General features: G+C 37.3%; 1 protein-coding gene across 1 annotated transcript; it reads left to right on the top strand.

The window, feature by feature from the left end:
* Nucleotides 1-1,526: 1,526 nt before the first annotated feature.
* LOC121235512 (acyl-CoA thioesterase 2-like) lies at nt 1,527-16,774 on the top strand. Its single transcript, XM_041131860.1, has 17 exons — nt 1,527-1,716; nt 1,867-1,959; nt 2,222-2,289; nt 2,373-2,454; nt 3,342-3,388; nt 3,748-3,873; nt 10,363-10,440; nt 12,212-12,299; nt 13,262-13,374; nt 13,534-13,596; nt 13,677-13,732; nt 14,438-14,542; nt 14,667-14,723; nt 15,357-15,458; nt 15,967-16,015; nt 16,089-16,157; nt 16,320-16,774. The coding sequence occupies exons 1-17, from the start codon at nt 1,692-1,694 to the stop codon at nt 16,395-16,397; spliced, it is 1,299 nt and encodes a 432-aa protein (XP_040987794.1). The 5' UTR covers nt 1,527-1,691; the 3' UTR covers nt 16,398-16,774.
* The last annotated feature ends 600 nt before the right edge of the window (nt 16,775-17,374 follow it).

Below are 17,374 nucleotides of genomic sequence, written 5' to 3'. Positions count from 1 at the left end.
TTGTATTGGTAGTAAGATTTTCTGTATTTCTAATATGCTTTCATGTTCAAAAAGATCTCGTAGTTTTGGCACATCCCAAATCCAATGGTTTATTTGTATGAGATCTGAAACTGTAATATTTGGATGTTGAAGATCCATACCTTGGATTGGTTGTGGTTTGAAATTAATTAGAGAAGGAATCCATGAGTCCTGTCAGACATTTACCGATTCTCCATTGTAAATTTGGAAACATCGACCTTTTTTGAGCAAATCTTTTGTTTTAAGAATTCCTTTCCACATAGAAGAATTTGGTGCTTTCTATGTGGCTTCCCAAAATGTTGTATTCTTCAGATACTTAGCAGTTAGAATTGAGTGCCATAGGCCATTTTCAGGTTTGCTTAGTTCCCAGCCTGTTTTTGCTAGCATAACTTGATTTATCTTTTCCATCAATCTGATACCAAGGCCACCTTCTTTTTTCGGTTGACAGATAGATTTTCAGGACTTTAATGATAAATTATGAGTTTTGTCTTTCGAGAATCTCCACCAAAATTTTTTAAAAGCCATATCTAGAGATTTGCACACTGATTGTGGCAGTTGAAAAGTAGTCATATGATATGTTGGTATCGTACTTACCACAGATTTTTTGAGCATGGTTCTGCCTGCCTGAGCAAGTAACTTTGACTTCCAGTCTTTCAGTTTTTTCTCTACTTTGCTCAACATATCACTGTAATTTTCTTTTTTGCTTCCGCTGAAGGACGTATGTAATCCCAGATATTTTATTCTAGCTTTTAATAAGATCCTTGAAAGACCTTCTGTGACAAGTATAAAAAGAAAAGGTGATAATGGGTCACCTTGTCTAATACCTTTCTGAGATTTGAAGAAACCTCTTAATGAACTATTGATAAGAATAGAAAAAGACACTGTAAATATCCATAAATATAGTATCGTAACTCTTAGGTTAAGTTCGTAATATTTGCTATTGCTTTTTGTTGTTTGATATCGTGACATAGATCATTGTTTCCTCTCATTTAATATTTTATGCAATTAATTTATATAAATAACTGGACAAATAGATCTATTCAATTTGATTTTTTTAATCATTAAATGAGAAAAACCACATGTACTTGCACATGCATATAAGTGCACTAATTCTTAATGGAAAAAACTATTCTTTTCTCTCAAGTTTATCGTTCCATTTGATTGAGTGGTAAATTTTTTTTTATTTAGTGATTAAAGAAGTAATTTTAAGTGTATTAAAATATATTTTTTTATTTTTTAAAATATATAAATATATTTAAAAATATAAAAAGAAAAATAAAATCAAAAAATTAAAAATCAAAAGTGGTACAGTTGAACGGCTTAAGTAGTCCGACTCATTTTTAATTTCTTAAAATATATGGGACACACGATTTTTCACGTTCCGTCACAAGATGTTATGTACCATAACACACGATTATATGACATCTCAAGAAAAGGACACAATAATCATTATTTCCCCGTGGTGTAATTAGACTTGTACGGCCCGATGCCCAAAATAGTTGCAGTATGCGCCTCATTGGCCAGGTCACCTCGCCAATCAGGTCCAGAATCTTATTCTATGCCGCGAACCACTCAATCCCCCAACTTTCTCCCCCGCCAGAAGATATCATCTCATCGAAAGGCGAGACGGCAACGGAAACTGTCGGCACTTTCTTTCGCCGTTGATCGAAATCATGTTGTCCACGGACGCCGAAGCAGGTGAGAGAAGCTATGGCCTCGTTTGGTTGCCTAGAAAATGAAATAGAAAAAGGAATTGGCTGATAGAGTGAAATGATAAAGATGCGTGCGAACCGAGTGTTTAATTTCTTGTCGAATGGTTTGATAGTTTTGTTTGTGTTTGTTTCGCAGTGATTGAGTTTTTTGGCTGCGTCGCGTTGCTACAACGGCTACCGGGCTCGTCTCTTAAGAAGATAGCAGGAGTTGTCCTAGTCAAACGATACGGTGATTCCGAATTCTGATCAATTCTTTCTTTCTAAAAATTACTCTTAGTTCATGAATTAATGTACGGAACATTGCTGCTTTGCCCGATTCGTTTTTCTTAATTTATCTGGTGCCATTTGGCATAAAGATTCATTTTCTTACGAACCCCAAACAGAGTTTGGTCATTTCGATGCCAATCGATAAAGCATTCCACCATTTTTTTTTAATTTTTTTTCGGGGGATTAGCAATGAGCAATGACCTATTTAATATATTCGGTTGCAGTTGGTGGTGAGTATGTTGTTCGCGAGGGTGAAAGTGGAGATGGAGTTTACTTTATTTGGGAAGGAGAGGTAAGCTTCCTTGAGATTGTGATGACCACTTTCCTAAAATGATCAAGTTTAAAGCACTTAAAGTTTAATCTCCTGGTTCACAGGCTGAAGTTGTCGGATCCTTAGATGGCGATGAAGAAAGTCGTCCAGAATTCCAATTGAAGCGATATGATTACTTTGGTTACAGTGAGAAACTTCTATTAATGTTTTTATTATAAGCTACTTTTTGTGTATTATGTGGTTTTGTTTTTCTCGTTATTAACTTCTGAAGTTACTGAAAAAAAAAATTATATCATCTAAAGCATGTGGGCAGTTCGCATTTGAAGATTGTTTATTATAAATAGGTTTAAATACATTTTACAACGTTATTGCTCAGGATCTCTTTAGATAATGTTTTTTATGAAGTGGTGTAAGGAGGTTGCTATATTGATACTTTTTGTCATGTATACAGTAGTTTCATATAAGTTGTTGCTAATATTGTTCAATGGTCTTAAGTTTATCTGGCTTCTTGCCTTACTTTCTGTGAATATACGCTCAAGAGTCAAGATACTGCAGACAATTATGTGTAAATGGGATGGGGGAATCGGTGGATTACCTTTTACTTCAATGCGAGGTAGCCACCTCTTTGTGGCAAGCAGTGCTTAGCCCATATGGACTAGTATAGGTGATGCCCAAAAGAGTGGTGAATGTCTTGGCATGCTAGAAAGGGTGGTTTTGAGAGTCATCACAGTGAAACCCTATGGCAAATGACCCAAATTTTCTTGATGTGGTGGATATGGGGGAGAAGAAATGCTTGAAATTTTCAAGACAAATCAAGAACAGTGGAAGAGTTCAAGGCTTTATTTTTTTACTACTCTTTAGTCTTTACCACTGGGCAATAGCCCACCTTTGTGCTCCCAATTTTGGTATTTAGGAGTTTTTGTATTTTTTCCCCCTCTCTCTTTTGGTGTACTTTAAGTATACCCTCTGTGTACCGTGATAATGCCTATTCTTATTTTCTTGATTATCAATAAATTTTTCTTACTTATCAAAAGAAAATTATGTGGAAGAATAACTTGAACTTGTGTTGGCAGGCACACCTACATCAGTTCATCACGTAAATGTAATTGCTTTGTCTAAGGTAGCTGCAATCAAAATACACAAACGCGTTTCATTTTCTTTTGCTGTTGCTTCCCATAACATATGCATCATGTAGATTGCTCATGCTTATGAGATTGTAAAAATCTAATTACAAGCCTATTTTCTGGCACACCGTACTCACCATTGTAGTGGGCCCCTCAATGATAAAAAATGACTTTTAATTTTTTTACAACTATAATGGGTTCCACAGCAAGTGGTAACTCTGATATTTACCTCTAGATAATGTTTCTTTTTATCTGTAAATAAGAATTTTATTAAAATAGGCGAAGCCAATTTACCTTAGATAATGTGAATGTGTGTCTGCAGTTTTAGTACCTGATGTGCTGTTTGTTATGGCAGCTGACATGCTTGGTGCTACCTCATGAGCACTGTAGTTTGCTGCTGACAAAGTCGATATGGAGTGCTGATAACACTCTAGAGACGTGCTCACTTGTGGAGAGTATACTACACTTGGAGCCAATAGAAGTACGTTTCCTGAAAGTTGTCTGAGAATCTTCTCTTGTTGATGTTTGGTGCTTATGCTTCTGCGATGGAGCACTTACAGATGAACTTTTCTTTGTAGCATATCTTTTTCATTCTTTTAACAAGTACAAATAGGCTTATTGTGACTTTGTTATTGTATTCACGTTTACTTCATTTATTTATTTTTTTATGCAGATATCTTAATCTTTAAAACTATTATTTTTTATCAGTAAATAAGAATTTTATTGATAATAAGTGAAGCCAAGTGCACGGGACATATACAAAAGCCACACCTAGGCATGACTGTCTAAAGATATAAGAAAATCATGTACATTCATGCTATTAAAGCCTATTACAATCGACCAATGGAATAAAGTGTGAAGAAAAAAAATTTTAAGCTCGTCCATTGTCCATTCACGATCCTCAAGACTCCGACCGTTTCTCTCCATCCATATGCACTACCATAGGCAGGTCAGTATCATCTTCCACATAGCTGCAATTTGAGAGTTACTCCGGATGCCTTGTCAATTGGCCAAAAAGTCAACAACCCTTCTTGGCATTACCCAAATAAGTCCCACTGTCGCAAAGATATTGTTCCATAAACTCATGGGTGTATCACAATGCAATAATAGGTGATCAACAGACTCACCCCTTTTCTTACACATGTAACACCAATCCAATATAACAAGTTAGTGTTTCCTTAGATTATCTAAGGTGAGAATCTTCCCTAACGAAGTTGTTCATACAAAAAAAGAAGCTTTTAGGGGGCCTTACTCTTTCATATGTTCTTCCATGGGAATGTTTTTGTAGAGTGTCATAAGAGACTTATAGTATGACTGTACAGTAAATCTTCCCTTCTTGGATGGCAACCACATCATCTTATCCGCTCCTCTAGTCACTCTACAATTGTGCACAAGATTGAAGAAATCTGTAAATGTTTCAATTTCCCACCCTTGGGCAGCTTTAAGGAAAATGATGTTCCATTGGGGAGAGCCACTAGAGAAATCCATAAGCTCTGCTACTGAGGCCGCCTTTCTTTGTGCAATGCTGTGTAGTATTGGGTAGGCTTCTTTGAGGATTCAATCTCCACACTATAAGTCATTCTAGAATTTAATTCTAGAGCCACCAACTACAAAATGTGTTGATCGATGAAGATTGATCCAACCTCTTCTTATGTGTTTCCAAAGCCCCAGCCCATGTGGTCCACTCACCTCATTCGAGCACTATTCTCCCCATAATCCACCATATTTTAAATCTATGATCACTCTCCATAAAGCTCCCCACTCTTCATGATATCTCTATAACCATTTACGCAATAAAGCCTTGTTGAAAACCAGCAAATTTCGAATTCCCAACCTGCCTTCGCGCATAGGGGTAGAAACAGTAGCCCAATTCACCAAATGAAACTTGAATTCTTCGTTTATTCCCCCTTCCCCCTCTCCATATAAAATCTCTTCACAATTTCTCTAAACAGTGAGCCACCTTGCATGGTATTGGAAACTAAGATAAGAAGTAGGGAGGTTGGATAGAGTACTTTTGATCAACGTAAATCTACTACCTTTGGACATAAAGCCTCTTCCAACTCGCTAGTTTGTGCTCCATTTTTTCTGACACCCTATCCCAAAATAGACTACGACTTAAAGGAGGCACCCAATGGAAGGCCGAGATACTTCATTGGTTAAGTGGAGACTTTGCATCCCATGATATTAGCCAAGCTCAAAACACTTGGAATATTTCCAACCGGAACTAATTCTGACTTGGTAAGATTCGCCGCTTCAAAGCAAAGTAAAAGAGCCCGCAAAGCTTGAATGTGATTATGACTAGCCCCACATAATACAAAAGTGTCATATGCAAATAAGAGGTGGGTCATGTCAGGTTTGCCGATTCTTGCATACCCAACAATAAAGCCAGATTGAAATCCCCTTTCCATGAGACTTGCAATCATTTTACTAATAGCTTCCATTATGAAAATAAATAGTAATGGAGATAAGGGTTCACCATGCCTCAAAACCCCTTGAACTTCCGAAGAAAACCCATTAGTGTACCGTTTACCAAAATAGAGAAACGTACGGTGTAGTTTCAAAATTTGATCCAAGAACACCATTTCGCTCCAAGACCACACCTCTCAAGCATGTGTAACAAAAAATTCCAGTTTACATGATCCTATGCCTTTTCCATGTCAAGTTTGCATAATATTCCTGGTTCACCCGACTTGATGCAACTCTCCAAACATTCATTGCCAATGAGCACCGAGTCAGTATTTGCCGACCTCATATGAATGCATTTTGGGGCTTGGATATGATCTTCTCCAATATTGTACTCAATCTATTGGCCAATACCTTTGAAAGGATTTTGTACATACTGGTTACCAAGCTAATAGGAGTTAGGACGAAAGTCTTTAATTTCCACTGCCCCACAATGAAGGTAGCATTTAGGCTTTTTCCAAACTTACCTCGTTCATGAACCTCATGGAAGAAGCTCATGATGTCATCTTTAACTACCTCCCAACATGCCTTAAAGAAGGCCATAGTGAACCTGTGTGGACCTGGAGCTTTGTCACCTGCCATACTTACCACCTTGTGAATCTCCATCTCCTCAAATGGCTTCTCTAGCCAACTTGCTTCTTGCTGGTCAATCGACTAACAAACAAGGCCATCCAAACATGGTCTCCAAGAAATTGCTCCGAATGTAGTTGTGCATAGTACTTGGTAATGTGATTCGTGATCTCAATCGGATTCGATGTAGGTGTTGTTTGGATGGTGAGTTGAGATGAAAGTTGAAAGTTAAATAAAATATTGTTAGAATATAATGTTTTAATATTATTATTATTTTGAGATTTGAAAAAACTGAATTTTTTATTATATTTTGTGTGAGAATTTGAGAAAGTTGTAATGATGAGATGAGATGAGATGAAACACTTTTCATATCCAAACCGGGCCGTAATCCTCTCATCTACTGATAAGGACTCAATGATATTGTGTCTTCTATGTGAATTAGCCATGCGATGGAAAAACTTGGTGCATTTATCCCCTTCTTTTAACCATAAAGCCCTCGATTTTTGTCTCCATGAGGTCTCTTCGATTAAAGCCAACCTTTTAATATCCAAGATGAGATGCTTTTTGTGAGCATTTTATTCTTCTAAAAGCCCCTTCTCCTCCTCCACGTCCTCCAAGCCCTGTAATTCGTCGTTGAGGGACTTTTTTCAGTGTTCCACATTCCCAAAAATCTGCTCATTCCACTTTTTCAAGTCCACTTTGAGAACCTTTAGCTTCAAGCCAACACATAACTCGGGTTGCCCTGTATGAGATAGGAAGACCACCATTGTCTAACTTGCTCAACCAAGCCTTCTGATTTCAATCACATATTCTCAAACTTAAAGTATCTTTTACCTCTCTGAATGCCTCAACAATCAATGAGAATGGGGAAGTGATCCGAACATAACCTTGTAAGCCGTTTTTGGATTAGGTTTGGAAAATTTGCTTCCCAATCGGGCAAAATAAGGAATCTATCAAGTCTTGACCAAGCTGGATGTTCTCTATTACTGGACCATGTGAACATGCCACCCATTAGAGGAATGTCCAGAAGTTCTTGCTCACATATAAATTTAGAAAGATCCGTCATTGCTGAGCTAGAGTTAGGACCTCCTATCCGAGAACCCCTTTTACGTTCGAAATGGACATTCCTGGCTTCAATCTCCACCGGCGGCATCACCTCTAGTAAGCCGTTGACCATTGGTCCACCCACCAGATCTCCTGCTCCCGGCGATGGGTTCAGGGTTGTCACCGACTCCTTTTGGCCCTTCTTCGTTATCGACAAGCCTCTCATACCTCCGAAACATACTGTCTCGGCTACAAACTCCATCGCGTCATCATCTTTGGCGACCCATTGGCTAGGGCTTCACCCACCGGTTCACCTTCCTCTCCTGTCAGCGAGTTCTGTGTGGCCGCCGATTGGTGCTTGGCGGCATATCGTTGCCGATAGCAGGCACACGACCCTTTTTGGGAGGCCTCTAGTTTTTAGCCCGCCAGCGCTTGGGCTGGCTGGGGCTTTCCCTTTCTTCTCGACCTGAGTGTAACACCTCTCCTGACCCATCCTATTTTTGCTTGGCCTGCTTTTGCCCAAACCTAAGGATGATGGGCTCAAGCCCAAGCCCAGTCGATTACTAAGCTTTTTAACTGTAGCAAATCTTTTTTAAGGGAAAGATCTTCATCCTTCACCTTGTATCCTCTCTCGGTCAGAAAGCTTCTTTCCATTATAGTGCTATTTTTGTAGACTTGAGTAAGCGGCGCACGTCTCCTTCTGTCTCCCTCAACGACTATCTCCTTTGCTTTCAAAATCCCATAACTGCCCTCCATCCTGGGTACTGTTGCTGCTGCTTCTCCCCGAGCTTCGTGACTGTCGGCAGCAAGCCCCAATGATTGAACCACCTCTGCTTAAGACTTAGGCAGAGTGTTGAGTTTTGCGTTTTGAACTAGTTCACCGTGGGTTGAGTTTTAAGACCTTGACAGCCCAACCTCTCTCCTTCCCCCAGCTGCCGTAAACTTCCCATGGTGCAACCACCATTTTGTTCCACTCTTTCCCCTCCATGTCTTTTGGTATGAAAATGAAATTCTGTCAGCCACCATCACCATATACCTACCCTAAGCATTGCAGCATCTCTAGGCAATGTAACTTCTGTTACCATCCATGTAGGTTGCAAAGAACTCCTTATCTCTGGTCGAACATGCCTCAAGGGCTCTAAAGAATCAATTCACCGTGGACATCTCTAGGACTAATGCTTTTGTAACCTTCCAACTTCTCTCCGTTATGCATCAGCTACCTTCCTTAGTTAATTCGAAAACTTTAGATTCGATAAGAATCTATTTTTAAAAAATCATGATTATCTCGTAGTTAAGCACTAGAGATGATCAGCAATGAGAAAGTGTACGTAGAGGAAATAGATAGAGAGTAACCTAGCTTAATTTTAAAGACGTGACACTGCAAAATAGTCGCTCCTTTAAACTAATTTGTAGAAAGGCGCAGTCCAAGTACAACGAGATGTGTACAAGAAAGTCATCTAGCTATAAATAGACAGAGATACTAGATAATCATGGAGAGTAAGCCCATCAAAGTCTATGGATGTCCTCTAGAGGAGTAGGGTGTTGAAAAAGAAAGTCTTGAGCTCCTCTGTCGTTCATTCCTGATTCTCAAAATTTCTATTATTCCTTTCTCTCCAAATACATTTGTTGAAAGCTAATAAATATTCATATAAAATATTGGGGACATTATACTTTTCACTTACAAACTACCTCCTATTTTTCACTTTACTCACTCCGAACTATCAAAAGTTTCAATTTACACATTTCAATCTTCACTCTCGGCTGACATCTGGTTGTTAAGATGAACTAAAAATTGACCACGTGGCACAATCTTAAAAACTAGATCTTAACCAAGGGTGAAAATAAAAAAATATAGGTATTTTTAGGTGAATCTTTTGGTAGTTTGGGATGTAGAACGAAAAGTAGTCAGTAGTTTGTGGGTAAAAAGTGTAATTTCGCTTAAAAATTATTATACTTATCAACAAATATAAATAACAATACATATGTAGCTTTTTAAGGGCTTTAAAAGAAGGTAAGTCATAAGCCTAGTGCGGAAATATTGGAAATAGTAAAGATCAAATCACTATTAAACTCATGAAGATTTAGGTCCGAGCTTTTATTTTTTGACGAGTAACTTTAGTTCCAAGCTTTTTGGGGTCAGGTGCACCACTCTTTCCTTTTCATTCACATGGTTGATGCTACATCCTTCTTTTTTAAGTCTTCGCCATTTGAACATCCCTTTGAATTTGCATGGGACACATTACCAGTGAGAGCCAAATTTTCTATTGGACCTTCTCTTGTTCTTTGAGGCCTTTTACAATTCTACTTGTAAGCAGTCCTTCAGTGTTGTATTCATTGCTCTTCATTGTAACCCTATACACAAAATTGTGGAAGGCTTTCTGAGGGATAGGTTATATGTGGCCAAAGATATTGGTCAACGACTCAATATAAACTGAAATAAGCTGAAATGCTCCAACACAAGCTGAAGTGAACTGAGATGATTGGCATGGGCTGACACTTGTCCATCTTAGTCTCCAGCAGTTGTCTATTCTGACCTGAAACAAAATGAAATAAAATTGATGCCTAGAGAGAAAAAAGGAAAATTAAATTGACAGCTTTGGTTCTTGCCTTTTTATTTTTTTATTTTTATTTTTTTATAGGCAATAATATTAGAAACAAAAAACTGGTTCTTGCTTCTTAGACTCGTAGGGATTTAATTTCAACATTTTAATTGTTTTCTCTTGCATTTCATTTTCTTTGCACAGATTTTTAGGCTAAATATGATCAAGTTTCTCTTGTATCACCTTATAGAAATTATTTAATGTTACAGGAAATGTTGTCATATTCCCATATAGAGAGAAATTCTGAGTTATTGTTTATGCTAAAATTTCTGTGTTCTTTTTCCCTCTTGAAGTTAAACATATTCCGGGGGATCACCTTGCCAGATGCACCGAAGTTTGGAAAGGTTTTTGGAGGGCAACTTGTTGGACAGGCAAGATCAAGCTACCTTCTTTTTCTTTCTTTTTTTTTTTTTTTTTTTTTTTTTTTTTTTTGCTAAGTAATAAATTTTATTCAAAGAAATAGGCATAAGCCCAAGTACACAAGACGTATACAAAGGAAATACCTACAACTTCCAGAAACAAAAAAGGAAACTACCACCATAAAGCTAAAACAGATGCAGGAAATTATCCACCATTACAAAACCTTCTTTTTTTCTTTTCTGATGTATTCAACTGGCACATATTTGTAAAAAAAATTTCCCATAAACATGGGAATTTAGTATCCGCATGTTATGACAGCCTTTAATAAGGCAGAATCTTGCTCATACCTATTTTATACATGTGCAACCCACACATCTCAGCCGTGAAAATTTTGTTTTATTGGAATGTTCTATAAACTTGAATGGTGAAAATGCAATATCTGCTTGGATATCTACATATATGTACGTACTCATTTTAACGTCAACATGGTGCTTCATCTTGAGACTATCTTTAGAGAAGTCTCAAGGCACTCAAGGGAATTATTGACTTATATTTCTTAAATCCATATTCCATTTTGCCTTAATTTACTCAACCAAAATGGCAGTATTATATACATACATATACACACACATACATGTATATATTTCTTTGATAAGCAACAATACTGAATTTTATTAAAAGTGCAAAAGGGTGCTACCCAAGTACACTAGAAGCTATATATGGGAGAATGCCTATCTAAGAAGGGGAAAGAGAATGGTAGTTTAGAAAACCTGCAAAAGAGGAAAATCTAGTAGTGTTGCGGCTGGCTGACCATTCATACAAAGATCAAGCATACAATTTTTTTTTTAACTCCGGTGACATTCTCTCATGGTCTTTAAAATTGTGGATGTTACGTTTGTTCAAAATACACCGCATTAAGCACTTCAAAGCCATCTTCCATACATTACTTCCTTCCAGTCCACCTCTCCAAATTGCCAATAGCTTCACCTCCCTTTTGGGCATCACCCACTTAATCTGCAGGAGGTGAAAAATCAACACCCAAAAAGCCATAGCAGTATGTCATATATAGAGTAACATTTTTATAGGGTTTCTTGGCATCTGAATTTATCTGTTCATGACTTCAAGTTAAGATAAGCTTGTTTTTATTGCCATTTATTCATCAACTTTTATTAGTGTCTCTTGGCTACCAACTATAAGAATATTCATCCAATTCTTATCTTGCATTATCATGTTTTGGGGAAGTATCTGCAGCCAAGGTTTTGAATTTCGTACCGTACCCGCCGGTACGATCGAAATATTTCGTTTCTATGGCGCAGCTGGTACACAGAAGGGTATAATTTCGTACCAGTTAGAATTTCGGCCGTTTCGGCCCATACCGGCCGATATTTCGGCCTTTACTTTTTTATTCTTTTTTTTTTTCATTTCTTCAAACTGCAAGCTCTTTTTTTTACCCCCCAATTCAGACTAGACTATTTATAATTTTTACATATAATTTATTCATATATAGACTATTATTTTGGAATATAATTTATATATATAATTTATTCGTGTATAGACTATTCCAAAATGATACCGGTACCGAAATATCTCGTTTCAATGCCTCAACCGAAACAGTCACGTGTACAGTATTCAAAACATTGTCTGCAGCTCAGAGTGTTATTTTACACATCTTTGAGTTTTCTAGTTGGACACGGATTTCAAATGTGATATGGAATTAAAAGTATCGTGTGTATATATACAATTTTTTTACATACTGACTTTAAGATGATGTGTGATGTGTAGGCACTCGCTGCTGCATCAAAAACTGTTGATTGCCTAAAGGTTGTCCATAGTTTGCATACATATTTTCTTCTTATCGGGGATTTTGACAGTAAGTATCTTATTTGAGCTTGATTGAAGGTTTTGTGCATAATGCTTCTCTCAAATGTTGTTATTTCCTCTATTTCATATTTTATCCATATTTTCTCTAGTAGGATGTTCCATAAAAGACATGAACTTTCCAGAACCAGTGGGTACATCTATGCGACTTCCAGAAACCATCCTTGCTTTTTTGAATTAGAATGCTATGACATACTAAACAGAGATGAGGTACTTTTGCAGAGGAAAAAAAATTATATTTGAATGTGAAAGCCATAAATGATGTTCCCTTGAAAAGTTAGATTTTTGAAGATGGACAGACAAGCTATGTAAATAAAAGGCTGGTTCATAAGATTGGTGGCTATATGCACAGAATTGCTTGTCTTTGAGCCTCTTTTTGTCAGCCTTTGCATCAAATAGGAAAAATTTCTTTTTGAGTGCAAAAGCCATAAGTGCTGTTCACCTGAAAAGTCAGATTTTTTGAGATGGACAGACAAGCTATGTGAATAAATGGTTCAGAAGACTGATGGCTATATGGACAGACTTGATTTGACTGAACATGTGATTGGAGGTCCCTAGTTGGCTCCGTATTAAGTTTAGGCTGTGTTTCAAAATTTCTTTGTGTTTAAGCTTGCTTGTCTTTCAGCCTCTTGTTGTCTGTGTAAAAAATCCACAGTATTCTTCATTTCGAGAGAACCGTGATGAAGTAGACGTATGGACTACCCATGGCTTTCTGATGATTTGAGTGCTTGAAGTTCATATGTCAAACTTCTGATTCAACATGCTGTATATTCATGCCGTTTGAGTATATACTGTTGCTTCTTCATGAGTTTTTTTACCTTTATAGTTTTAACCCGCAGCTTAAATTTATTGCATAAAGATATTTTAAACTTCCTGGTACCATGGTACATTATCCTTTTCATAAAAAATAACAAATAAGTCAGAAAGTTATTAAGGGTAAATATGCTTTTGTAGTGCCGATTTTATATCAAGTTCATCGACTGCGTGATGGCAAAAGCTTTGCTACCCGAAGAGTGGATGCAATTCAAAGGGGAAACATCATATTCACATTGCTCGCTTCATTTCAAGTATGCAGTTGGATTTGGAATTTTGGCCAGTTGTTCTAAAACTCTCTGATAAGCACGCACTTTGCTTCCCTAGATATACTAAATATAAATGTGTCTGAAGATGGCACACATGAAAATTATTTTGGTTGCAAGTCTAATTGGGTTAAGTTGATTTTCCAGAAAGATGAAGAAGGGTTTGATCACCAGGAAGCAACAATGCCTTCTGTACCTCCGCCAGAGATGGTAACTAATACGTGGCTTCCTTTTTTTAATTAAGTGTTTCCTATATATTTCTGTTGTAATTATTGAACTCTGACTTTCAGCTTTTGTCAATGGAAGAGCTACGCGAGAGACGGCTTACTGATCCGTGCCTTCCAAGGTAAGATTTTGTATGCGATTTGTAGTTCTCTGCTATCTGCCTTTGCATATGATTCTTTATCTCCACTTGGTAGATATAAATAATTCTTCTTGCCTGTGTTGTTGCATTTTGTTGTATGATTGTTTTGTTTGTAAGTCTCTGGTTGATATGCATTTTTGCCCTGTATGAGGGTGATGGTAACTTGGCTATTTGATGAGGAAAACCATTAACCATACCCTATGGGTGCCTTTGCCGCTCTCTATGAAGCCTTGAGGTTGCGTCCAATCATTCAGAGCTATTAGGTTTAAAAGAATTACTTGTGGAATCTGATACACTTGGGTACAGTTAATGGTTGATTTTCTACCAGGCTATAGAAAAAAATGTTCTTGTGTTTGCTTGTTTTTTGATTGGCACCAGGTGTCCGGGAACAGCATCCCAACTAATCCCAGGAGTGCCTTGGCAAGGAGTTTCCCACAAGTGCACTTTGGATAATTCAAGGGAAAAATCCTCCAGTCCGATGGCCCCCTAGAGATTGTTTGCACACCCAAGGGGATTTGAACCTTAGACCTGGGGGAGCATACCCCCAAGCCCAAGGATTTACCACTTGAACCAACCCCTAGGGGTTATTCTTGAGTTTGTTACGGTCATAAATTTGAATAAATGTTTTACGAGTACCTACAAGATGCATACGTTAAATGAATAAAATGTAAGTTTTTGTTGATTCAGGACTTATCGGAACAAGGTGGCCACATCCAAATTTGTCCCTTGGCCCATTGAGATACGTTTTTGTGAGCCCAACAATTCAACCAATCAGACTAAATCTCCTCCAAGGTTAGCCCGGTTTAGTGTTTTGGATGTCCACCTTTTCTTGTGGCTGAATGTGCACATCACTTCTTTTGGAAACTTGTTTTCATATGGATCTATCTTTATGTGTCACATGTTGACTCTATTGCAGTTTGAGGTTTTGGTTTAGAGCCAAAGGTAAACTCTCAGATGATCAGGCCTTGCATAGGTAAGGAAGCCTTTTTACAAATATGTACCAAGTTTTCTGATTAGTTCTGCTTTGCTTGGAGGATATAAACTGTTCTGAATGAGTCTTTATATTGCATGAGCAGTAAGATATAGTGTATCTTTGTCTTCTCTGATTTTATGGAAACCTTGTACTTTGTTGATCTTTTACATTTTGATAGAGCCTGATTACGCTAACATGCCATATATCTGTTTATCTGTTCTACTAGTTTACACAACCTAATTGCTAGCATTATTCAACGATCTGGAATGGTAGGGGTCAGGATTAAAGATTTTAACTTGTGCTAGAGGTCAGGATGAAAATCTTTTGTTGGTGTACCAAGTCTTAAAGATGGGCAGGTTGGTATTTATACGAGTTCTTTTGACATTTTACCAGTGCAGTAATCCACCTACGTAGGACTTGCCATGACTTGTGATGTGTCTTGTAGCCTTTTTGCATATAAATCCTAAGGGCATAAGGTAAAGTTGATTAGTACATGATGGTATGACACATCACTCTTGAATTATGTATCTGATTTTGACTCGTGATAATTGATGTTGTTCTGGACAAAGTCCAATTTATTTTGCTTTATTTCTCTTCTAGTTTTCTTTAACATGCTGTTAGGATCACTTGCAGATGTGTTGCAGCATATGCATCAGATTTAATATTTCTTAGTGTAAGTTTGAATCCCCACCGTATGAAGGGTTTGAAGACGAGCTCTGTTAGTCTAGACCACTCGTAAGTATTTCTATCCCTTAACCAAACTGTTCGACAAATACTTCAAAATTTTTATCAGAATAAGTTTATATTCAGTATAAGGCTGATAATATATGGCCTCATTGTGTGATGACTGTCATCTGGTTATGCATTTGAAAAGGGTGACCGAATCATTCTTTGCTTGAACTGGTTTGAGAATTCAAATGGTAGTCACAAAATTAAGTGAGGTCACAGTTTCAGAATAGAGAACTGCTCTCTCTTTCTATGTGGATGGATTCGACCATTGTGTTGCTGAATGGACACACTGCTCTCATTGTTTCTGGGAATGACATGGATGTATCTGTATTGAAAAACAGAAATCATCTTTAAAGTTTACATGCATGTTGTCAATTGTGATAAATGAGTTTGAGTCCACTGTCAAACTTGTCAAAAAAGAGTTCGTGTTGTAACAGTCAAAATTGTTTGAAAACTACTTCTTTGTTACTTATGTTGTATAGATTATTATAATTTATTTTCATTTCTATCTCAGAATGTGGTTCCACCGGCGTCTCAGAGCTGATGACTGGATATTATTTGAGGTACATGTCATGCTGTGTTCAGCACTCATGCTCAAAGTTTTGTTGAGGTACTTATGCATCTGGTTTTTAACAGATCCACAGTCCTACCGCCTACAATGCACGTGGCTTTGTTTCAGGCCGCATGTTCAACAGAAAGGGAGAGGTAAAGATTTCATTATATAGTCGTAGCAGAAACAGTTCCTAAACCTGTGGTTCCGTTTTTGCTGTTGTTTCTCTCCATCCATGTGGAAGTGTATGTTGACAAAAAGCAAAAAGGAAGGTGAAAGTCTGTTAATGAACTGATTTATGCACGTCCTGATTGCAGCTTGTTGTATCATTAGTTCAAGAGGGCCTAATCAGGAAGGCTAGAAGTCCAAATCCACCCGTTAAATCGAAGCTTTGAACTGCTCTACAATATATCATTCAGAGGAGCATTATAGCAACATCCTGGTGATTCGTTTAGATGCCAAGATTTTGCCCCCAGAGTTTCCTTTTATATGCATTATTGAATGGTAAGTTACAATAGCAATTGTAATAAAAATGTGAACCTAAGAAGTTCCCCTTTCTAGTTTGGTGGATCTATTATATACCACCTGTGTGCTGGGTTTCCTCCTCTTCAGTTATCAATAAAGTCTTATTCAAAAAAAAAAAAAAACAAAAAGAAAACAACTCTGGTTAAATGATGTTTAAAGATGGGGAGTTTTTCTCCCCGAACAGATTGCGCATTTATAAGATACTTGGTTAGTCATGCATGCCAACTGTTATATGCTATTTTGCTTATGAAGTTTGATGAGAAAATCTATGTCATTGGTGGATTAGGTTCAGATTCAAGTGAACTGTAACCTGGGAACAGAGCAAGTAATGATTCATGATGTGCAGCCACTAGCTCTCCCTTCGTCCAGTCCTCTAAATCTGACCATATACTGCTCCCTTCTTTTTTTTTCTTTTTTTTTTTTAAATAAAAAAATTTACCATATTCTCTCTTTCTTTTGTCCTTTGATATTTTTCCTAGTTTTTCTTCTCTCTTGGAAGTTGGATCTACATCTCTCTACCAACCACAACAGTGACAACACTCCAAGTTACATACCATTAGAACAGCCATACTCTCTCCATCACCTCTAGCCAACAACCACTAGAAGGCAACGATGCGTGGCCACCAGACATCGTCCCCTTACCATGCCATTTTGCCCTCCTTTGATCGGGGTTTTAGCGTATACCCCATTCCCAGCTTATCTTCAAGTTGTTTACTTATATTTTCTCTTATTTTCTTTCCTTCCTCTCTTAAAAATGCTTTAGTCATATCAAAATAAACTTATAAAATGTAACTTGATGTGCTGCGATATATTGTAAAATTATTTTTATAATTTATTTTTATAAAAT

The sequence above is a fragment of the Juglans microcarpa x Juglans regia genome, chromosome 1D (assembly GCF_004785595.1).
Source record: "Juglans microcarpa x Juglans regia isolate MS1-56 chromosome 1D, Jm3101_v1.0, whole genome shotgun sequence".
In the NCBI taxonomy this organism is placed as follows: domain Eukaryota; kingdom Viridiplantae; phylum Streptophyta; class Magnoliopsida; order Fagales; family Juglandaceae; genus Juglans; species Juglans microcarpa x Juglans regia.
Note: the sequence above shows the minus strand (reverse complement) of the source record. Positions and strands in the feature narration are given on the sequence as shown.